This window comes from Eptesicus fuscus, chromosome 10 (assembly GCF_027574615.1).
Source record: "Eptesicus fuscus isolate TK198812 chromosome 10, DD_ASM_mEF_20220401, whole genome shotgun sequence".
Taxonomy (NCBI): Eukaryota; Metazoa; Chordata; class Mammalia; order Chiroptera; family Vespertilionidae; genus Eptesicus; species Eptesicus fuscus.
Genome location: NC_072482.1, coordinates 39,454,592 through 39,472,268, shown reverse-complemented (window position 1 = coordinate 39,472,268; position 17,677 = coordinate 39,454,592). Strand labels below are relative to the sequence as shown.

At 34.3% G+C, this 17,677-nt stretch overlaps 1 protein-coding gene across 1 annotated transcript in view; it reads right to left on the bottom strand.

Moving 5' to 3' along the window:
• Window positions 1-17,677, bottom strand: part of BCKDHB (branched chain keto acid dehydrogenase E1 subunit beta) — a 223,853-nt gene that overhangs the window by 51,803 nt on the left and 154,373 nt on the right. The window contains exon 9 of the mRNA XM_054722298.1: window positions 10,835-10,921. Coding sequence (XP_054578273.1) covers window positions 10,835-10,921 — 87 coding nt within the window. The remainder of the gene's footprint in view (window positions 1-10,834; window positions 10,922-17,677) is intronic.

The window sequence follows — 17,677 nt, the reverse complement described above, 5'->3', positions numbered from 1 at the left end:
AGGTAGTTTTGAGAACAGTGGCTTTGTAATATAGCTTGATATCTGTTATTGTGATCCCTCCAACTTTGTTCTTCTTTTTCAAGATTGCTGCAGCTTTTTTGGGTCTTTTTTTATTCCATCTGAATTGTTGGGAGAGTTTGTTCTAGGTCTGTGAAATATTCCGTTGGTATCTTAATGGAGATTGCATTAAATCTATAGATTGCTTTGGGTAGTATGGACATTTTAATGAAGTTGGTTCTACCAATCCATGAACATGGTATATTCTTCCATTTGTTTATGTGTTCCTCTATCTCTCTTTTCAATGTCCTGTAGTTTTCCGAGTACAGGTCTTTTACTTCCTTAGTTAAGTTTATTCCTAGGTATCTTAATTTTTTTGTTGCAATGGTAAATGGGATTGTGTTTTTAGTTTCTCTTTCATTGAGTTCATTATTGGTGTATACAAAGCCATATATTTCTGGGTGTTAATTTTGTATCTTGCTACATTGCCGAATTTATTTATTAAGTCTAGTAGTTTTATAATGGAGTCTTTGGGGTTTTCTATTTACAATATCATGTCATCTGGATATAATGACAATGTTACTTCTATTCCAATTTGGATGCCTTTTATTTCTTCTTCTTGTCTGATCGCAATGGCTAGCACTTCCAGTACCATGTCAAACAGGAGTGGTGAAAGTGTACATCACTGTCTTGTTCCTGTTGTTAGGGGAAATGGTTTCAGTTTTTGCCCACTGAATATGATGTTGGCTGTAGGTTTGTCATATGTGACCTTTATCTTGTTGAGATATCCCCATTCTATTCCCACTTTGCTGAGAGTTTTTATGAAAAATGGGTGTTGGATATTGTCAAATGCTTTTTCTGCATCTATCGATGTGATCATGTGATTTTTGTCTTTCAATTTGTTTATGTGATGTATCACGTTGGATATTGTACCAACCTTGCATCCCTGGAATAAATTCCACTTGATCATGGTGTATGATCTCTTTAATATAATGCTGGATGTGATTTGTTAATATTTTGTTAAGGATTTTAGCATCTATGTTCATCAGGGATATTGGCCTGTAATTCTCTTTCTTTGTAGTGTCTTTATCTGGTTTTGGAATTAGGATAATGCTGGCCTCATAAAAAGAGTTTGGAATTGTTCCTTCCGCTTGGAATTTCTGAAATAGTTTGAGAAGTATATGTGTTAGTTCTTCTTTGAATGTTTGGTTAAAACTCCCCTGTGAAGCCATCCAGACCTGGGTTTTTGTTTGGTGGGTTTTTTTTTTTTTTTTTTTTTTTTTATTGCTGCTTCTATTTCGTCAGTTGTTTTTGGCCTATTCAAGTTTTTTTATTCTTCCTGATTCAGTTTTGGGAGTTTATATTTTTCTAGGAATTTGTCTATTTCATCCACATTGTCCAGCTTGTTGGCAAATAGTTGTTCATAGTATTTTCTTACAATTCTTTGTATTTCTGTGGTGTCAGTGGTTACTCCTCCATTTTCGTTTCTGATTTTATTTATTTGGGTCCTTTCTGTTTGTTTCTTGATGAGTCTGGCTAATGATTTATCAATTTTGTTTATCATTTCAAAGAATCAGCTCGTGGTTTCACTGGGTGTTTTTTTTAGTCTCTATATTATTTATTTCTGCTCTGATCTTCATTATTTCCTTCCTTCTACTTACTCTGGGCTTTCCTTGTTGTTCTCTTTCTAGTTCTTTAAGTTGTAGGGTTAAATAATTTATTGCTGATTTTTCTTGTTTTTTGAGGTATGCCTGTAGTGCTACGAACTTCCCTCTCAGGACTGCTTTTGCTCTGTCCCAGAGATTTGGGGTTGTTGTGTGTTCATTTTCATTTGTTTCCAGAAAATTTTTTCTTTCTTTCTTGTTCTTGTTGGTAACCCATTCACCTACCTAATAATAGACAAATATGCAAATTGACCGCACCTTCGCTATGCCCAAGCCACGCCCACCAGCCAAAGCCACGCCACCAGCCAATCAGGGTGGGTATGCAAATTACCTGATCAAGATGGCGGTTAATTTGCATATGCTGAGGGAGGGAGGAGTGAAGACTGAAGACAACTTAGAAGGAAGAGGGAGGAAAAACGGAAAGCAAGGTGGCTGTCAGAGGGAAAGCACGGGCGGGGCTGGGCGGGGCTGGGCGGGGCAGGGCGGGGTGGAGTGGTGCAGGGCCGGGGAGCACAGTGGACAGCAGTGGCGCGCGTGCATGCAGGCGCTGCGGCCGCAACAGTGGCAGCAGTGGCTGCAGCGGCCGCTTGCAGGATTCTTCCTGCAAATGGGCTACTAGTTGTTTAATAACATGCTATTTAGCATCCATGCATTTGAATGTTTTTGGGTGTTTTTACTATAGTTGATTTCTAATTTCATTCCACTGTGATCTGAGAAGATGCTTGATATGATTTCAATCTTCTTGAACTCATAGAGACTTGTTTTGTGTCCTAACATGTGTTCTATCTTTGTGAATGATCCATGTGTACTTGAGAAGAATGTATATTCTATTGTGTTGGGGTGAAATTTTCTACAAATGTCCATTAAATACATCTGATCCAGTGTGTCCTTTAGAGTCTCTTTTTCTCTGTTAAGTTTTTGTCTGGAAGATCTATCCAGGGTAAGTCAGAGAGGTGTTAAAGTCCCCTATTATGACTGCATTGTTGTTGATCTCTCGTTCAAGTCCTCTAGAGATTTTTTTAAATATATTTAGGTACTCCTATGTTGGGTGCATATATGTTTACTAGGGTTATATCCTATTGTTGGATCAATCCCTTTAGTATTATGTAGTGATCTTTATTGATGGCCTTCATTTTAAGTCTATTTTGTTGGATATGAGTATTGCTACTCCAGCTATTTTTTTCTTTTCCATTTGCATGGAAAATTTTTTCCATTCCTTCACTCTCATCCTGTGTGTGTCTTTTGTTTTGAAGTGGGTCTCTTGTAGACAGCATATAGTTCAGACATGTTTTTCTATCCATTCTGCTACCCTACTACCCTACACCTTTTGATTGGAGCATTTAGTTCGCTTACATTAAGGGTTATTATCGAGATATTTATTGTCATTATATTTCTGCATGGTTAGGTTTCTCTCTCTGTTTCTTCTTCTCATTACAGCAATCCCTTTAGTATTTCTTGTAATGCTGCCTTGATGGTGGTGCACTCATTCAGCCTTTTTTTTTTTTTTTTTGGTCTGGGAAGCTCTTTGTTTGACCATCTGTTTTGAATAATAGCCTAGTCTGATATGATTATAGTAATCTTGCTGGATATAATAATCTTGTTCTCAGATCCTTGCTTTCTATTACCTTGAGTACTTCATGCTATTCCCTTCAGGCCTGTAGAGTTTCTGATGAGAAATCAGGTGTCAGCCTAATGGGAACTCTTTTGTAGGTAACAGTTTTCTTTTCTCTTGCTGCCTTTAAGATTCTCTCTTTGTCTTTAATTTTTGGCATTTTAATTATCATGTGTCTGGGTGTGGGCCTGTTTGGGTTCTTCTTGTTTGGGGTTCTCTGTACCTCCTGAACTTGTGTGACTTTTTCCTTTACCAGGTTAGGGAAGTTTTCTGCCATTATTTCTTCAAATACCTTCTCTATGCCTTTCTCCCTTTCTGCCTCTTTTGGCACACCTGCTATTTTAATATTGTTACGATTCACATTGTCCCACAGCTCCCTTAAGCTGTCCTCCTGTTTTTTAATTGTTTTTACTTTCTGGTTTTCTGATTGAGTGATATTTTCAACACTGTCTTCTAATTCATTGATTTGATCCTCAGCTTCCCCTAATCTGTTGTGTATTCCTTCCAATGTGTTCTTTACTTGTGTTATGTCATTCTTTATCTCAGACTGTTCTTTTCTCATAGTTACTATATCTTTCTTCGTGCTGTTGAGCATCTTTACCTGAAACTCTGTTTCAGATAAATTTCTTATCTCTGCTTCATTTATCTCTTCTTCTGGAGAATTCTCTAATTCTTTCATTTGAGAGTTATTTGTCTCCTCATTTTGGCTTTCTGTTTGGGTTTGTGACTATGTATTAGGTATATCCTCTATACCTCTTAATCTCTAGTGCAGGACAGTGTTAAAGGCTGTTTCTGACTAATTAGATCAGGCATAGACTCAAAGCCTCCAGAGACTGCCTCTACCTACAGACTGGATTCGGACTTGAATTGCCCCCCAGGCAATTGTCCTCAGGTGTGGTGAGAGTTTTTTTCAACAGGGTGGGGCAGTTACTACTGTGTGGAGGCTAATTGTTATTTTTAATCTCTTAAGTGGCTTCAGGGCAAGCTGTTTTCTAATAGGGTGTGTCAACTGTCTTCCAGACGTGGACAACGAAGGCAGATGCCTATGTGGGAAAGATGTCCTCAGCTGCGTGAGGGAATGACTCAGTCCAGGAAACTTATCGAGTGTCTGCCTTCTGAGCTCTATCTCCCAAGTCCCCAGTCCTTTCTTCTGCCCTCACAGCTCCAGTCCACTTCATCCTCCCCCTGGCAGAGGACAAGGTGGGTGGCTCCACAGGGAATTTTGTGTATTGGCACTTTAAGATGGTGCCTGAATTTCCAGCTGTTACTCCCTGGCAGACAGCATTCCACTGCTTTTCACAGCTCGATGTTATGTGGGTACCCTCCTCAGTTTGGTGCTCTCTGCTGGGGAGCCCAGCTTGGGGATTAGATCTCAGAGTTCTCAGCAGCAACCCCCATAGCTGAGATATTTCTCCGGGACTTCAGTTGCTGTTGTGGGCACCTGGCCAGCCTTTTCGTGCCTCTGCTCCTCCTACCAGTTTTTATGAGGTCTCCACTTTCAATCCTCGGGTGTCAGGGTTCTCTCCTGTGAGTTTTCTGTTGATTATTCAGCAAGTTTTTCTATATTTGAGTTGTAATACCAGTTTGTTCCTGGGAGCATGTCTGTGCAGTATCCACTTACTCTGCCACCACTTTTAATCCTCTCTTGATGTGTGTTTTAAGAAAACAATACATAGTAATGTGATAAGATGTGAGAGACTAAAGAAGACAATTTAAAGGGTCCAGAAAAAAATTGAGAAATAGAGCTGGTCTTGATATAAGCTGATTTCTACAAACTGGCAGACAGCCAAACCATGTGCTGATATATACCTTTTTTTCACCTTTTCACATTAAAATCCTTCCTTCCATATAAACTATTTTATCATACCAAATTTCTTATCACTGCCAAACTTAACATGAATTTGGCTTTTGAGTCTAACACTCAAGAGCAAATTTTCAAAGTTGAATTTAAAAGTTTCAAGAATAGCTATGCAGATGGTTGAGCTTTCCCAACAAAAAATGGGGAGAATTAAAGGGCTGGTGGTAGAACCTTGGCATTTATACTAATGAACAAAGGAGAAAGAGACATGGTGTGGTCAGGGCAAGTAGGAAGACCAAAAGAGTACAATATAGGTTGAACTACAGTGATATCAGCAGCCCCATCCATGATGCAGCCCTGAAATATTTTAGTCTATAGTTCAGATCTATGGCTACAAACCCCATTTGTTTAATGAACATTCAATAGGCTTTAGGGAAAATGCCATTTTAAAGGCCAATCTATATCTGAACACTCTGTGTTTAACTGCTTTTCTAATGCTCTGGCTCCATCTAAATAGATTTTAGTACAGAAGCACACTTTTCCGGATTATCATAGCTGTTGTTGTCGGCAAATGCTTTGCCATCACTAGTTAAAGAAAATTCAGATTACAAAATTGCAGTAAATTATTCATCAAATTACTACTCTGACAGTTTTCTCTGATGACTTACTTTACCAACAAAGTAATTTTAATTAAACATATTTCCACAATGGTAAAAACTCAAGATTACTTAGGACCTTTTCCCTCTTCTTCAAATTGAAGCTTTAAAGAGTGCTTGTAAATTTGGTAGTAATATTAAATCCACTAGATAAAATCCTTCTGTATAATCCTATCTAACATGAAAGAGTAAGAAAAGAAAATTCCTTTACTGGAAATTATGAAAATTTTCTTTTCACAATGATTTGTATAAACCCTAAAAAATCTTTTCAAACTAGTAGAATATTATTTCCTTTAAAAATATATGTTGGTATGTATAATTTCCTCATTCTTATTCTATGAAAAGAGACCGCACAGAAAGGATGAAACAATGGTATGGAAACTTACCATCCTCTCCAAATGGACTCTTTATTACAGACTTATTGCTTCCATGTGTTTAAAAAAAAAAAAAAAAGGAAACCTTTAAGCCAATCCCAATCCCTAAAATTTTTGGCATTCTTATTAAGCATTGAATCCAGAAAAAACAGTTTTTTATTATCATAGCCTATCAGAGTCAAAATTTATTTCATTATGAGAATGTGTTAGAAATTAAAAATAAAGGTTGGTTTCTATATGGCTTAAAGAAAGTAATACTATTTAAAGCTTAAAGCTGTTAAAATATCACAAATTACTTGGTCTCAACATTTAAACAAATAATGCCTATTTTGAATAGTGCATTCTAGAATATATAAATTCATTTGGAGAAATATTAAAATAGATGACATTAACACTTCTTTAGCACAATAAAGATTTTTTATTTACAGCCGTGGTTACATAAAGCTGAGGAATACAAGCACCACATAAAATTAATTCAGATACTTTTCTAAACAACGAAATATTTGCTCAAACTATATACCGCAGTCAGTGAATTGCCTAAACTCTTGTCTTTGCACTTTACCACAGATCAGGGTGCACAATGGGAATGCTTAACTCCCTAAAAGAAGCACATCTCCAAGTTTTGTGTGTCAAATGAAAGAAGGAAAAAGTTCCCTCACCCCAAAATGAGAACAGATGGGAATGTAAAATTAGGTGGGAAGACAGTGAAGCTTTGGATGACCGACCGAAAAATCTCCCCTTGAGGGGAGCCAAATATACCAGACCTCAGCTTATTCTGCTTCCAGTTGACTTTCAAATTAAATCTAGTAGGAATGTAAAGCAGTTCGAAGATTCAATGTATTAGCTTTGATTTTTGTAAGCATATATTTTATAAAGAAACTATTGATAAATATAAGTAAAAATTTTTTATATTCAATATAAAGTAATCTAATCACTTGTGAGTTTAACATACCTTCAAACTTAGAATGTTAACAATAATTTTTTTAATAATAAAATAAGTGGCTTTATGAAAAACAGGCAACAGGCATGAACAAACTTAAGATGTTGATACTGAGTTCCTTGTATTATAGAAATGACATCTGCCGTAAGTTGAAAAACTATGTAAATAAAATATAAATATATTTTCATTCTTTTCATATTTTATCTGTATAACTAAAAATAATCTTAATGGTAATGCCAGCAATATTTCCTATACCTACCAAAAAAGCCCCTTTACTTGATATCCAATTTTATATAGCATGACAATTTTTCTATCTAAAAATACCAACTACAACTTAAAAGAATACCCTCTATATTGCTGCATTCTCCTCCAATTTTTAAATTTTTAATATGAGTAATAATTTAGAATATTAGAAAAACAAAAAATCATGCTATCAGATTTTAAAGCATTTAAAATAGTTTTATTATTAATAATCATTATATTATTAAACTATGATAAATTAAATATTTTTATAAATAATACTTTGATAATAAAGTAATAACCATTAAAGCAGGGGTCCTCAAACTTTTTAAACAGGGGGCCAGTTCACTGTCCCTCAGACCGTTGGAGGGCTGGACTATAGTTTAAAAAAAACTATGAACAAATTCCTATGCACACTGCACATATCTTATTTTGAAGTAAAAAAACAAAACGGCAAAAACACCCACATGTGGCCCGCGGGCCTTAGTTTGAGGATGCCTGCATTAAAGTATAATTTTAAGAGCACCTTTCTAAAGATAGTCTTGAGCTTTTAAAGAGGTACCAAGTATCTTCCACAAAATAGTATTTATTGATATTATTTTGTATATGCTCACTTTCCTATGGAATTTACATGTGCTGATACAAGGAGAATAATTCAGTCTTTTAATCAACAGTGTTCAAATTTATAGATCATTCTCATCCATAATTTCAAAGTTCTTTTCCAAGACAACAGTTAAAAGTTCTCTGTGTACCTTTTCCCTGCCATCCCAGAAAATTGGATTTCAATTTCTTAACCCTGTTTTGTCTTTTTTAACCTTGCTAAGTATACACAACAAAAAGAAATATAGAAATGACTCGTTCCAAGACATGAAAGCAACTGCACCTCACACTTAAGTGATTTCAGTTTAAATACAAGGCACTAGTAATTTGACACAGGCTTCACTTTTCATAAGGCTTGAAGCCTTCTATGAAGAAGATGCTCAATATAGTACATTGCATTTAGTTGAATATGTTCATGAAATAATTACTGAAAATTATATTTTTCTTATTCAGAATACTCTAAATTATATGAAATCATTATTACCAATAAAGAAGAAAATCTCTCAAGGTATCTAGCTTTCCTTCTTTTGTTTTCTCCCTTATCAATACATTAAAGCCAACAGGCAAACTTTTGGGGATACTATGTTGATTATATTTTACTAAAATTCATTTTCCATACTTTCCATTTGTGCAAGTAAAATTTGAATTAAGCAACAACTGTAAAATAATTTTCAAAATCATTTGCATATTAATAAATCAAATTCTAATTCCCCAAAATATCAAATGCAGATCCCCCTATCAAATTTACATTATTGTCTTAATTCATTTTCTTGTTATTTGGTTGAATGATTTTAAAAGGGAAAACAGAATATTTTATAATGAATCTAAAACTGCTATCTCCCCATAAGAGGTGGGGACTTTGAATAAAGAATGCACATGCGTACACACAATATTTCTCAATATTCCTAGAGCTTTCACTGTCCTTTTAAACCAGGTAAGTCACAAGCACTCTAGATGACAAACACTTAACTATAAAAGGAACATGGTTGACTTAGGTTGTCAGGATTTCTCTAACAACAGACACCTGAGGACCTCAGGGCATATTCTCAGGAGTATGAGAGTATTACAAAGTGTCTTGTTTTGTTTTGTCTTTGTATCATGATATAAATATAATTATATTCTGGTAATCTCTTTCATAACCTTTATCACCTATTAATATCACATAATTGCAGGATCTGATTTTGATACAGTGTTATGATCTAGCTGGTGTTAGCTTCTTATACTGACTGTGTCTAATTCACAATACAGTGTTCCTCAAACTGGAATTCATACATGTATTCTTGGGGCCTCAGAAACATTTTTCTGTCAACACAAGTCCACATATTATTCAAGACAAAGAAACACTATATGAGATAATCTTCCTAATTCTAATTCCTTCCCAGTTTAAAAAATATATTTCATCCTATTGCAGCTTACTAATAATTTATGGAGATCAAATTTAAGAAGTGCACAGAGAAAGGTAACTTCACAAGAGGAGTTGTACACGTTGTACTTGTTTTCCTTTTATATTCAAATGCAAATAAAATTTTTGAGCTAAGAAGAAGATGGCATTCAGCTAACAAAACAAAAGGAGACTGTCAGATAAAGATTCTATGAGCAACAGTCACTATCATTTCAAATGGATTAGTGGACTACACATTAACTAGGAATCAGAAAATGCCGGTTTCTTTTTTCAGTTTTGTCTCTAACTTGAAATAACATGTTGGTGTTGAAATAATTCATCCCTGCAACCTTCATTTTTTACAAAGTTAGAACAGTATGCTACTCAATTAATAATATGCACAATAAATACCGGGTACTCGTGTTATATGATAACCAGTATGTTTCAAATTTTAATTTATATAATAAATAGGAAAACAACAAATCTATAAAACTCAATTTGCTTTTCTTAAGTTTGTTAGTGACTATATATAACATGTAAAAATAACAGCATATTTTGTTTCTGAATGTACTTATGAATTATTTTGATCTAGCTTTAAAATTTATGTTTAAATTGACTTCATCTAATTTAAAAATATTTAGAGTGTTGTCAATTAGAACTTAAAGATATTTCATTGGTAAAAATCATTATTTATTAGTTAAATGATTAAAAATAAAAACTTATCATTTCTTATATATCACAATCTTATTAACAATCAAGTTATTAAACCATATACTCTTAAAGAAATTCTCAATTTGTATGTATTAACAACAAATTATCTTAACACCCATAAAGTAAAATGTTTGCAAACTGCAAAAATATCTGAATTTAAAATGCATGTATTTTACATTTAAAATATAGTTATATAATTTTTAATTTTAAAAATGAGGAAAAATGAAACTCATTTAAATCATCTTATTCATATCTGTGATACAAATGGAAATAAAAGTTTTAAATAAAAATTTTCCATAAGGAGGTAGCTAGGAAGTTTTCCTGCTATGCAGCATTTTAACTAAATATTTTAAAAACAGAAATACATTTTTAAACCATTTCTAAAGCATTACCAATAACATAACAAAAAATACTAATTTAATAAATTAAATTATTGATTTTGAAATTAGTTATTGAATTTACATTATTACATTTTGACAGGTGTATTTTTTGTTAGGTGAAGGCAGGAGAATCTAAAATGAATTTATAAGAACACATTTCATAATAAGCTTATGTTTTATCAAGAAAGAAATGTCACATTCAAATATAAAGTTCTGTTATCCTAGCAAACATAAGTGACATTAGTTTATTCATTTGAAACTTTCTTCTTCCTATAAAGAAATTTTCAGCTTTTATTATTTTAAGATTTCTTTTCTAGATGATGTAATTAGACCATTACTAAAAGAGTGAGGTGGAGTCAAATGAAAAATGTGCATTTCCAGAAAGTGAATATTTTTATATATTGTGACAAGTGATTTTTTTCTTGGAATAGACATGTGCAATTGCACAAATGTTAAAATCAATGCCAAGAAGTTACTGTACCTGAACTGTAGAGCTGATCTCCGACGCAAAGCCGCCCGTCAAGGGAGCTTCGTGACTGATTAGCAGTCGCCCTGTTTTGATCACAGACTGAAAAAGAAAATGAAAACCTAATGTTGAACAGAATACATATTTTCAAGTATATGACTGCAGTTTTAATTAAGTAATAAAATAAATTATTTAATTTCAATAAATAATAAAAAATTAGTAATTCAATCCTACGTCAAATAAGTTACAGCACAACTATTTCAACTAGACAGTCATTTGATTTTTACCCTGCTAAAAAATTTTATAATGCTACTACAAAATAAAAATGAGATTTTTAATTCTATATATGTCATCAAAAATGCATTTCATTATATAAAATATTCTTGTTATAAAATGAATTACTGTATTTCACATTTTCATATCTCAATCTTTTTTATTCTTCAAATTACGTTAAGAATAAAAGTATTTTTAACACTTTTTGAGGTATATTTACATATAAACGAATAGTCTTAGGAAATACTGTTTTGGAGAGAAGAAAAACACAAAAATGGCATGTAAACTCTGTATCAAAGTAAACATTCATAGAGAGCTAGAAGGAAGAAATCACTGCAAAAGTAAAAGGTTTACAACCCTCTTCGACCATGTGCATTAAAATCTGGTTAAGAACCTCAATTCCATTTTAATGTAGAAGATGTCACAAATAATAAAGATGTATTCTCAATACTGGCTCAGCATGGTTGTTCACAGAGTATGCATGACATAATCTATGCAATAATAAATCACAACGTATAGCTATGACATCATAGCAGAATACCAGCTTTGTTGAAAGGTAAAAAATATTGAAGTCAACAGCTAGTTATTACTTAAAATACATTGAACAATTACCATATTACCAAAGAGAAGTGGTAATTCCTCTTCTACATGTCTAATAATGTATTACCTTTCTTAAATTCTATATTATTATTTTATGAATATGAAATAAAATCTCCCAAGCAAAAATATGCATATAAATCAATTCTTTTCCTTCATTCTAGGAAATTAGAGTTGAGAATTTTAAAAATATGCAGTAGTTTAAACCAGCAGATGTTAAACTCCAATATATAGCCCGTAGCCACAACAAAAATAAATTACTACTATATCTACTAAGTAAATAGTGACTGAAGAACATAAAATGTTATGAACACCATACCCACCCCCAATGAAATGCTAACTGTGGAATATTGATGTTTGAATTTTTAGAACTATGATTAATTATGCTGTTTATGACGGTCACAAATTAAATTTTTACCATGAGTTTTTTTTTTTCTTTTTTGCTCAATCCCTCCACCCCTCACCAATAGCCTCCCCACCAGAAATATCACAAATTAAACTTTAATACACCTGGTTAGACATATAAAGAAACAAAAATATTACACAACTGCAAGAAAACAAATGTATTCTCAAAAAATTCTCCAAAAGATGTCCTGATCTAAAGAATTCTTAATTTTTAAAAAAGGATTTGACATACTTTCTTTATAGATCAAAAGCCCAGACCTCTGTCAATATAATAGTATCCTATCTAATAAAAGAGTGATATGCAAATTGACCATCACTCCAACACAGAAGATTGCCACCCCCATGTGGACACAAGATGGCCACCACAAGATGGCTGGCAGGGGAGGGCAGCTGTGGGTGATCAGGCCAGCCGGGGAGGGCAGTTAGGAGTGACCAGGCTGGCAGAGGAGGGCAGTTGGGGGGGACCCAGGCCTGCAGGGAAGAACAGTTGGGGGGTACCCAGGCCTGCAGGGTTGGACAGTTGGGGGCAACCAGGCCTGCAGGGGACGACAGTTGGGGGTGACCAGGCTGGCAGAGGAGGGCAGTTGGGGGTGACTAGGTCTGCAGGGGAGGGCAGTTGGAGGTGACCAGGCCTGCAGGGGAGGGCAGTTAGGGGCAATCAGGCTGGCAGGGGAGCAGTTAGGTGTAGATCAGGCTGGCAGGGGAGTGGTTAGGGGATGATCAGGCAGGCTGGCAGGCAAGCAGTTGGGAGCCAGCAGTCCTGGATTGTGAGAGGGATGTCCGACTGCCCATTTAGGCACGATCCCTTGAGGGGTCCCAGATTGGAGAGGGTGCAGGCTGGGCTGAGGGACACATCTCTCCCCCACCTCCCCCCCATGCACAAATTTCATGCACCGGGCCTCTAGTCTAAAGATAACAGCTAAAAAAAAAACCCTGAGTTAGGCAATGCATCTTAAATTTCTAAGAGGTAAGAATGAGAAACTTCCATAAAACTGCTACTGTTACCTTAAAACTCCATACAACAGAATTGGTACTCTGAACTGAAGCCTATCCAAGATCAAATGACAACCTTTAGAATGACCCCTGAAGCCAATAAGCAACCTAGTCTTCCTATAGCCTACACAGTGTAGTTGGGAAACTAAGCACAGATGTACCCAGGACAAAAGCTCCCAACCTTGGAGTTCATACAACATGATGTGCAAGCAGATGGAATCCAGAGACCTTGAATGTCTTTCCACAGGAGAGGGCTAAATAAACCAAAATATATCAATATAGTCAAGTATTACACAGACATAAAAAAGACTGAGGATATAAAAAGATGCCCATACGTTTGACAAAATGAGCAAATTACAGAACAATACAATCTCATTTTTGTGAAAAACAACAGTGGGGAAGCAAAAAAAAACAAAACAACAACAACAAAAAAAACCCAGCCATATATACACTGAGCCACAGGTGTCAATAGTCTGGAAGGATTCATTCTGAACTATCAAAACTTATTTCTCCTAAAAAAAATGACAGTAAAGGAATTAGAAGGAAGGGACTTTTGTTTTACTTTATATAAAAGATATTTTTATATTACTAAAAGTATTTTCAATAAGTCTAAAATACATAGTCTAAAATAAAAGTAATGCATTTGAATTAATCCTGAAAGTAACAAATACATTTTATAGTGCAGTCATAATTTCCTCAGAAAAACATACAATGTTTTTCTTGTTATTATAGGACTAAGATACAAGAGAACACGAACTCCCACAGCAAATAAGCACACTGAAAACACAGGGAATCAGCCTTCCCATGCCCGTCTCTGTAGGATCTGCTGCAGGTCAGGATCATATCCAGCTTATCTCTTGACCCACAAGCTCTTGGATCCTAGACAAAGTGGGAAATAAGCTATTGGTATTAGAGAAAGTGAAGTTCTTTAACACATATGTGTGTGTGTGTTATGTAAACATGTGTGTTCTTGAACAAGAGTTATGTACTGACAGTTAAAGAAGTAATTCCAGAAATTTCTTAAACATCAAGAGCTAGAAGGTAGACACAATGAAAAGTAATAATACTGTGAGTTTATGGAAATTGTCAGGTATACAAACCAGTGAGAGACTGTGGCAAGGAGACAAGATCAGAAATAATGATCATTAATCATAAACTGATTGTCACAGGAGTTGCTATATGCTAGGTTTTGAGTTCAGCACTTTACATTGGTCACTTCATTTAATTTGGAAAGTACCTAAGTTTTATTTTTGTTTCTTAAAATCAACTCTGATATCTGAAAAGTATTAAAATATATAAAACAAATTACATCAAAATTCTGAAAAATGCCAAAATTTAGAAGTAACACTGATATTTCAAAGTCACACCCTCAAATATAATTAATATATATCATTATAAGGTTGAGTCTATGAATACAGTTCAATGATTTTGTAAGGTATAATATAAATTCAACTTAGTATATGCTTTTTATCCTTCACAACCTTAATTTACTAAAATTTCTGAAGATGGCTCCTTTACTATTTTGGAAATCATGAACACTTTGATGATATTATAATGAGATTGTACAAATCTACAAGTTTGAAGAGAGTGTTAGTCTTTCTATTTTCTGTGATTAAATAAGATATTTTTATTAAACTATATATTTTTATCAACTGTAATAAGCAGTTAATTTTTATACACTGAGGCACAATGCTATATAACTGCTAGGAAATTTTTCTAGTCCAATTTAGCATTTTGATGTACTTAGTTAAAAATTAATATTGTGCCTTTCAATGGAGATGGCTGTTAAGTTTTTTAAAATAATAACTACAGATATAAATATAAATAATACTTTGAAATTGATTTTACTAATTTTAAAGTTTCAAGTTTTCTTTTGAGATAAATATATATCACAACTTGAAAAAACTGTAAAGGTTTAAACAACTTTTCAATATGAAAGCTGAACTTATCAGACAGGAAAGATCACATAAGCCTGGATTTTCCAGTATCTGCTTCTTCAACTTCATGCCACCAAAACCTGCTCCAAGGACCGTGGCCTTAGGCAGACGGAGCACCAGTACGTTAGAAGGGACAGATGTACCAGGGAAAGCTGTGCCAATAAAAGACTGGACTGTGAATAATTGTTCTTCATGTCCTCTACCACAAAATAAAAGGTCTTTGTTCCTTACAGGACCTCAAGAAAAAGTGCCAAGAAAACTTAAAAAAGCAATTCTAAAAGGCAAGCAGTGAAACAGACTGTGGGCTGCTAAGTCAGTCAGTACTGGCCTGGCCTGCATTTGTCCCAAGGAATCTCATTCTTTCTCACTATTTCAGTTAATCACTCCCTTCTCCAGGGCAACACAGAATACTATAACAAGAGGAGCTATCAAATCTCGATTTCGCCAATAATAGACAAATCACAATACCTGTTCTGATAAAACCCTAAAGATACCTTGGTTCCCAGTTGGGCCACGTCACGACTGTTTCCCACTGTTCATCTTCTACCTAGATGCTATTACTAATAGCCATAACTTCAAGTTATCCAGGCAGGATATCTAGCACAATGCTCAAAATACGGTAGACACTCAAGAAATTTAAATTAGTTAAAAATCTCTTAAAATAATTAAACTATATTAAGCAAGTTCTTGTTTAACTTACGAAACTATTACTTTCTTGGCAAAATCCATTTTAAAATAGTGCAAAAGTATGGTTCAGCACATCCCACAACAATTTAAATATGAACTAGACTCCAAATTGAGGATATTTTAATATAGCTCTAACAATAAGTTATCTGTGATAATAGCAGAGTTGCTAAGTTATACTCCATTAAAAAGATTGCACAGATTTTGGCTGTCCAAACATTGGACATATGTTTTAGTTAATGTAGCCTTTAAAGATTATAATATAATCCAACCAGGAATACTGTTAAAACTGTCATTCCAGGAGAAAGTAAAACAGACAGACAGACCATTAAGACTGCATATGCCTGAAAGTGCAACAGTGACATTCAAAAAGCGAATATATAAATATATATTACTTATTGTTTACTCAAAATCTATAGCAAGATTTTTTTCCCCCACAGAGCCATTCAGCCTGTAGGGGGAAACACCAAGTTTGGCCACCTTTTCTGACTGCTGTAAGTAGGAAACTAACATTTTGGATAGGCAATTTATAGCTCTTTTAACATTTTCTGCTAAATATAAAGCTAATGAAAAGCAAAATAAATTAAAAAAATGACAACTGACCTTTTCCACTTCCTTTTGAAATCAAATCTGTTTATAAATACATATGAGCAGAAGTAACAGTAAAATCATACACTTGTGTTTCATTAATCAAATATACTAATTAATATTTATTTATATAACTTATAATCATTAAAGACCTGATTTAAATAAGCTTCAAATATCATTGCAAATGAATTAAGTTTTTGAAATGGTCTCTTGTTTAGAAACCAAATTCATTAGAAAAATTAATCAGAAAAAACTCACAATCAATCCCAGGCTAACAAATGTATTAATATATGCCTCATAATCATTATTAACCAGCATGATCTTCACACATAATCAGACTACAAGCTGATATTCTACTGGAGAGATGCCAATGCTAAAAGAGAAAGAACAGTCACGAACTCCAGAGAAAGTTCGGAAAAGTCCATTTTGGCAAGGATATTAGTGATGGAGTTACGAATATTTGGTATTGTAGGAAAGTGGTGTAAGCTGAGAAAACCTAAATCCTGATAGCTTTATACTCGTGTGGAAATAGTAGGTAAGGGAGCAAACAGAGCATAAAGAGAACTGAATAAAGTCAACAGGAGAAAAATGAACAAATAATACTGAAAAGGCTTGAAATGTTTGGGGAAATTTCAGACATTCTCACTGATTCATTATTGCCTGAATTATTTGTATGATCAGAGCTGAAACACTTTTGCAAAAATTAGAATGGAAAGATTTCTGAATTCTACATCCAAATATGTCAAATAAATATGTTCTGTCAATCAACCTTACCTTTCCAGCTTGTTTCCTCACAGTCCCTCTATGCTCCAGTCATGTCAGGATGCTCTGTGAATGACCCATGCTCTCCCTCCTCTGACTTCCTTTCCCAAATTGGTAGGCCTTCATTCCCTCCCTCAAGACCCACTTCAGACAACCCCTTCTCAGAGGTCCCCTCAACTAGCTAGGCTTAAACCCCATGATAACTTTTTCCGTCTTTTCTTTTCATGATTCTAGCAGCCATTTCCTGATAGAATTTGAGGTAGGTGACAATGCAGAGATTCTATGAAACCTAAAGCCAGAGTACAAGGTCAAGAATCAAATACTAGGATCAAGGCAGCACTCCCTGCTATACCTCTGGTTAGGAACACTATTAACCCTTTGCACTCACTTGCTTTTTTTCTCGATTCCTTTATTCTACTCGGGATTTAATTTTTTAAATACCCCAGATTTTACAAAGCGCGGCAGTAGAATAAAAAACTGGAGTTTCTTTTCACACAAACTTATTTATTTGGATTTTTTTATATTTCAAATTATTGATACATTCAATAACTGTCACATTCGACATCCAAGTGCAAAAGGTTAATTTACCTCATAGGACAGCCCTGTGGACATCTGTCTC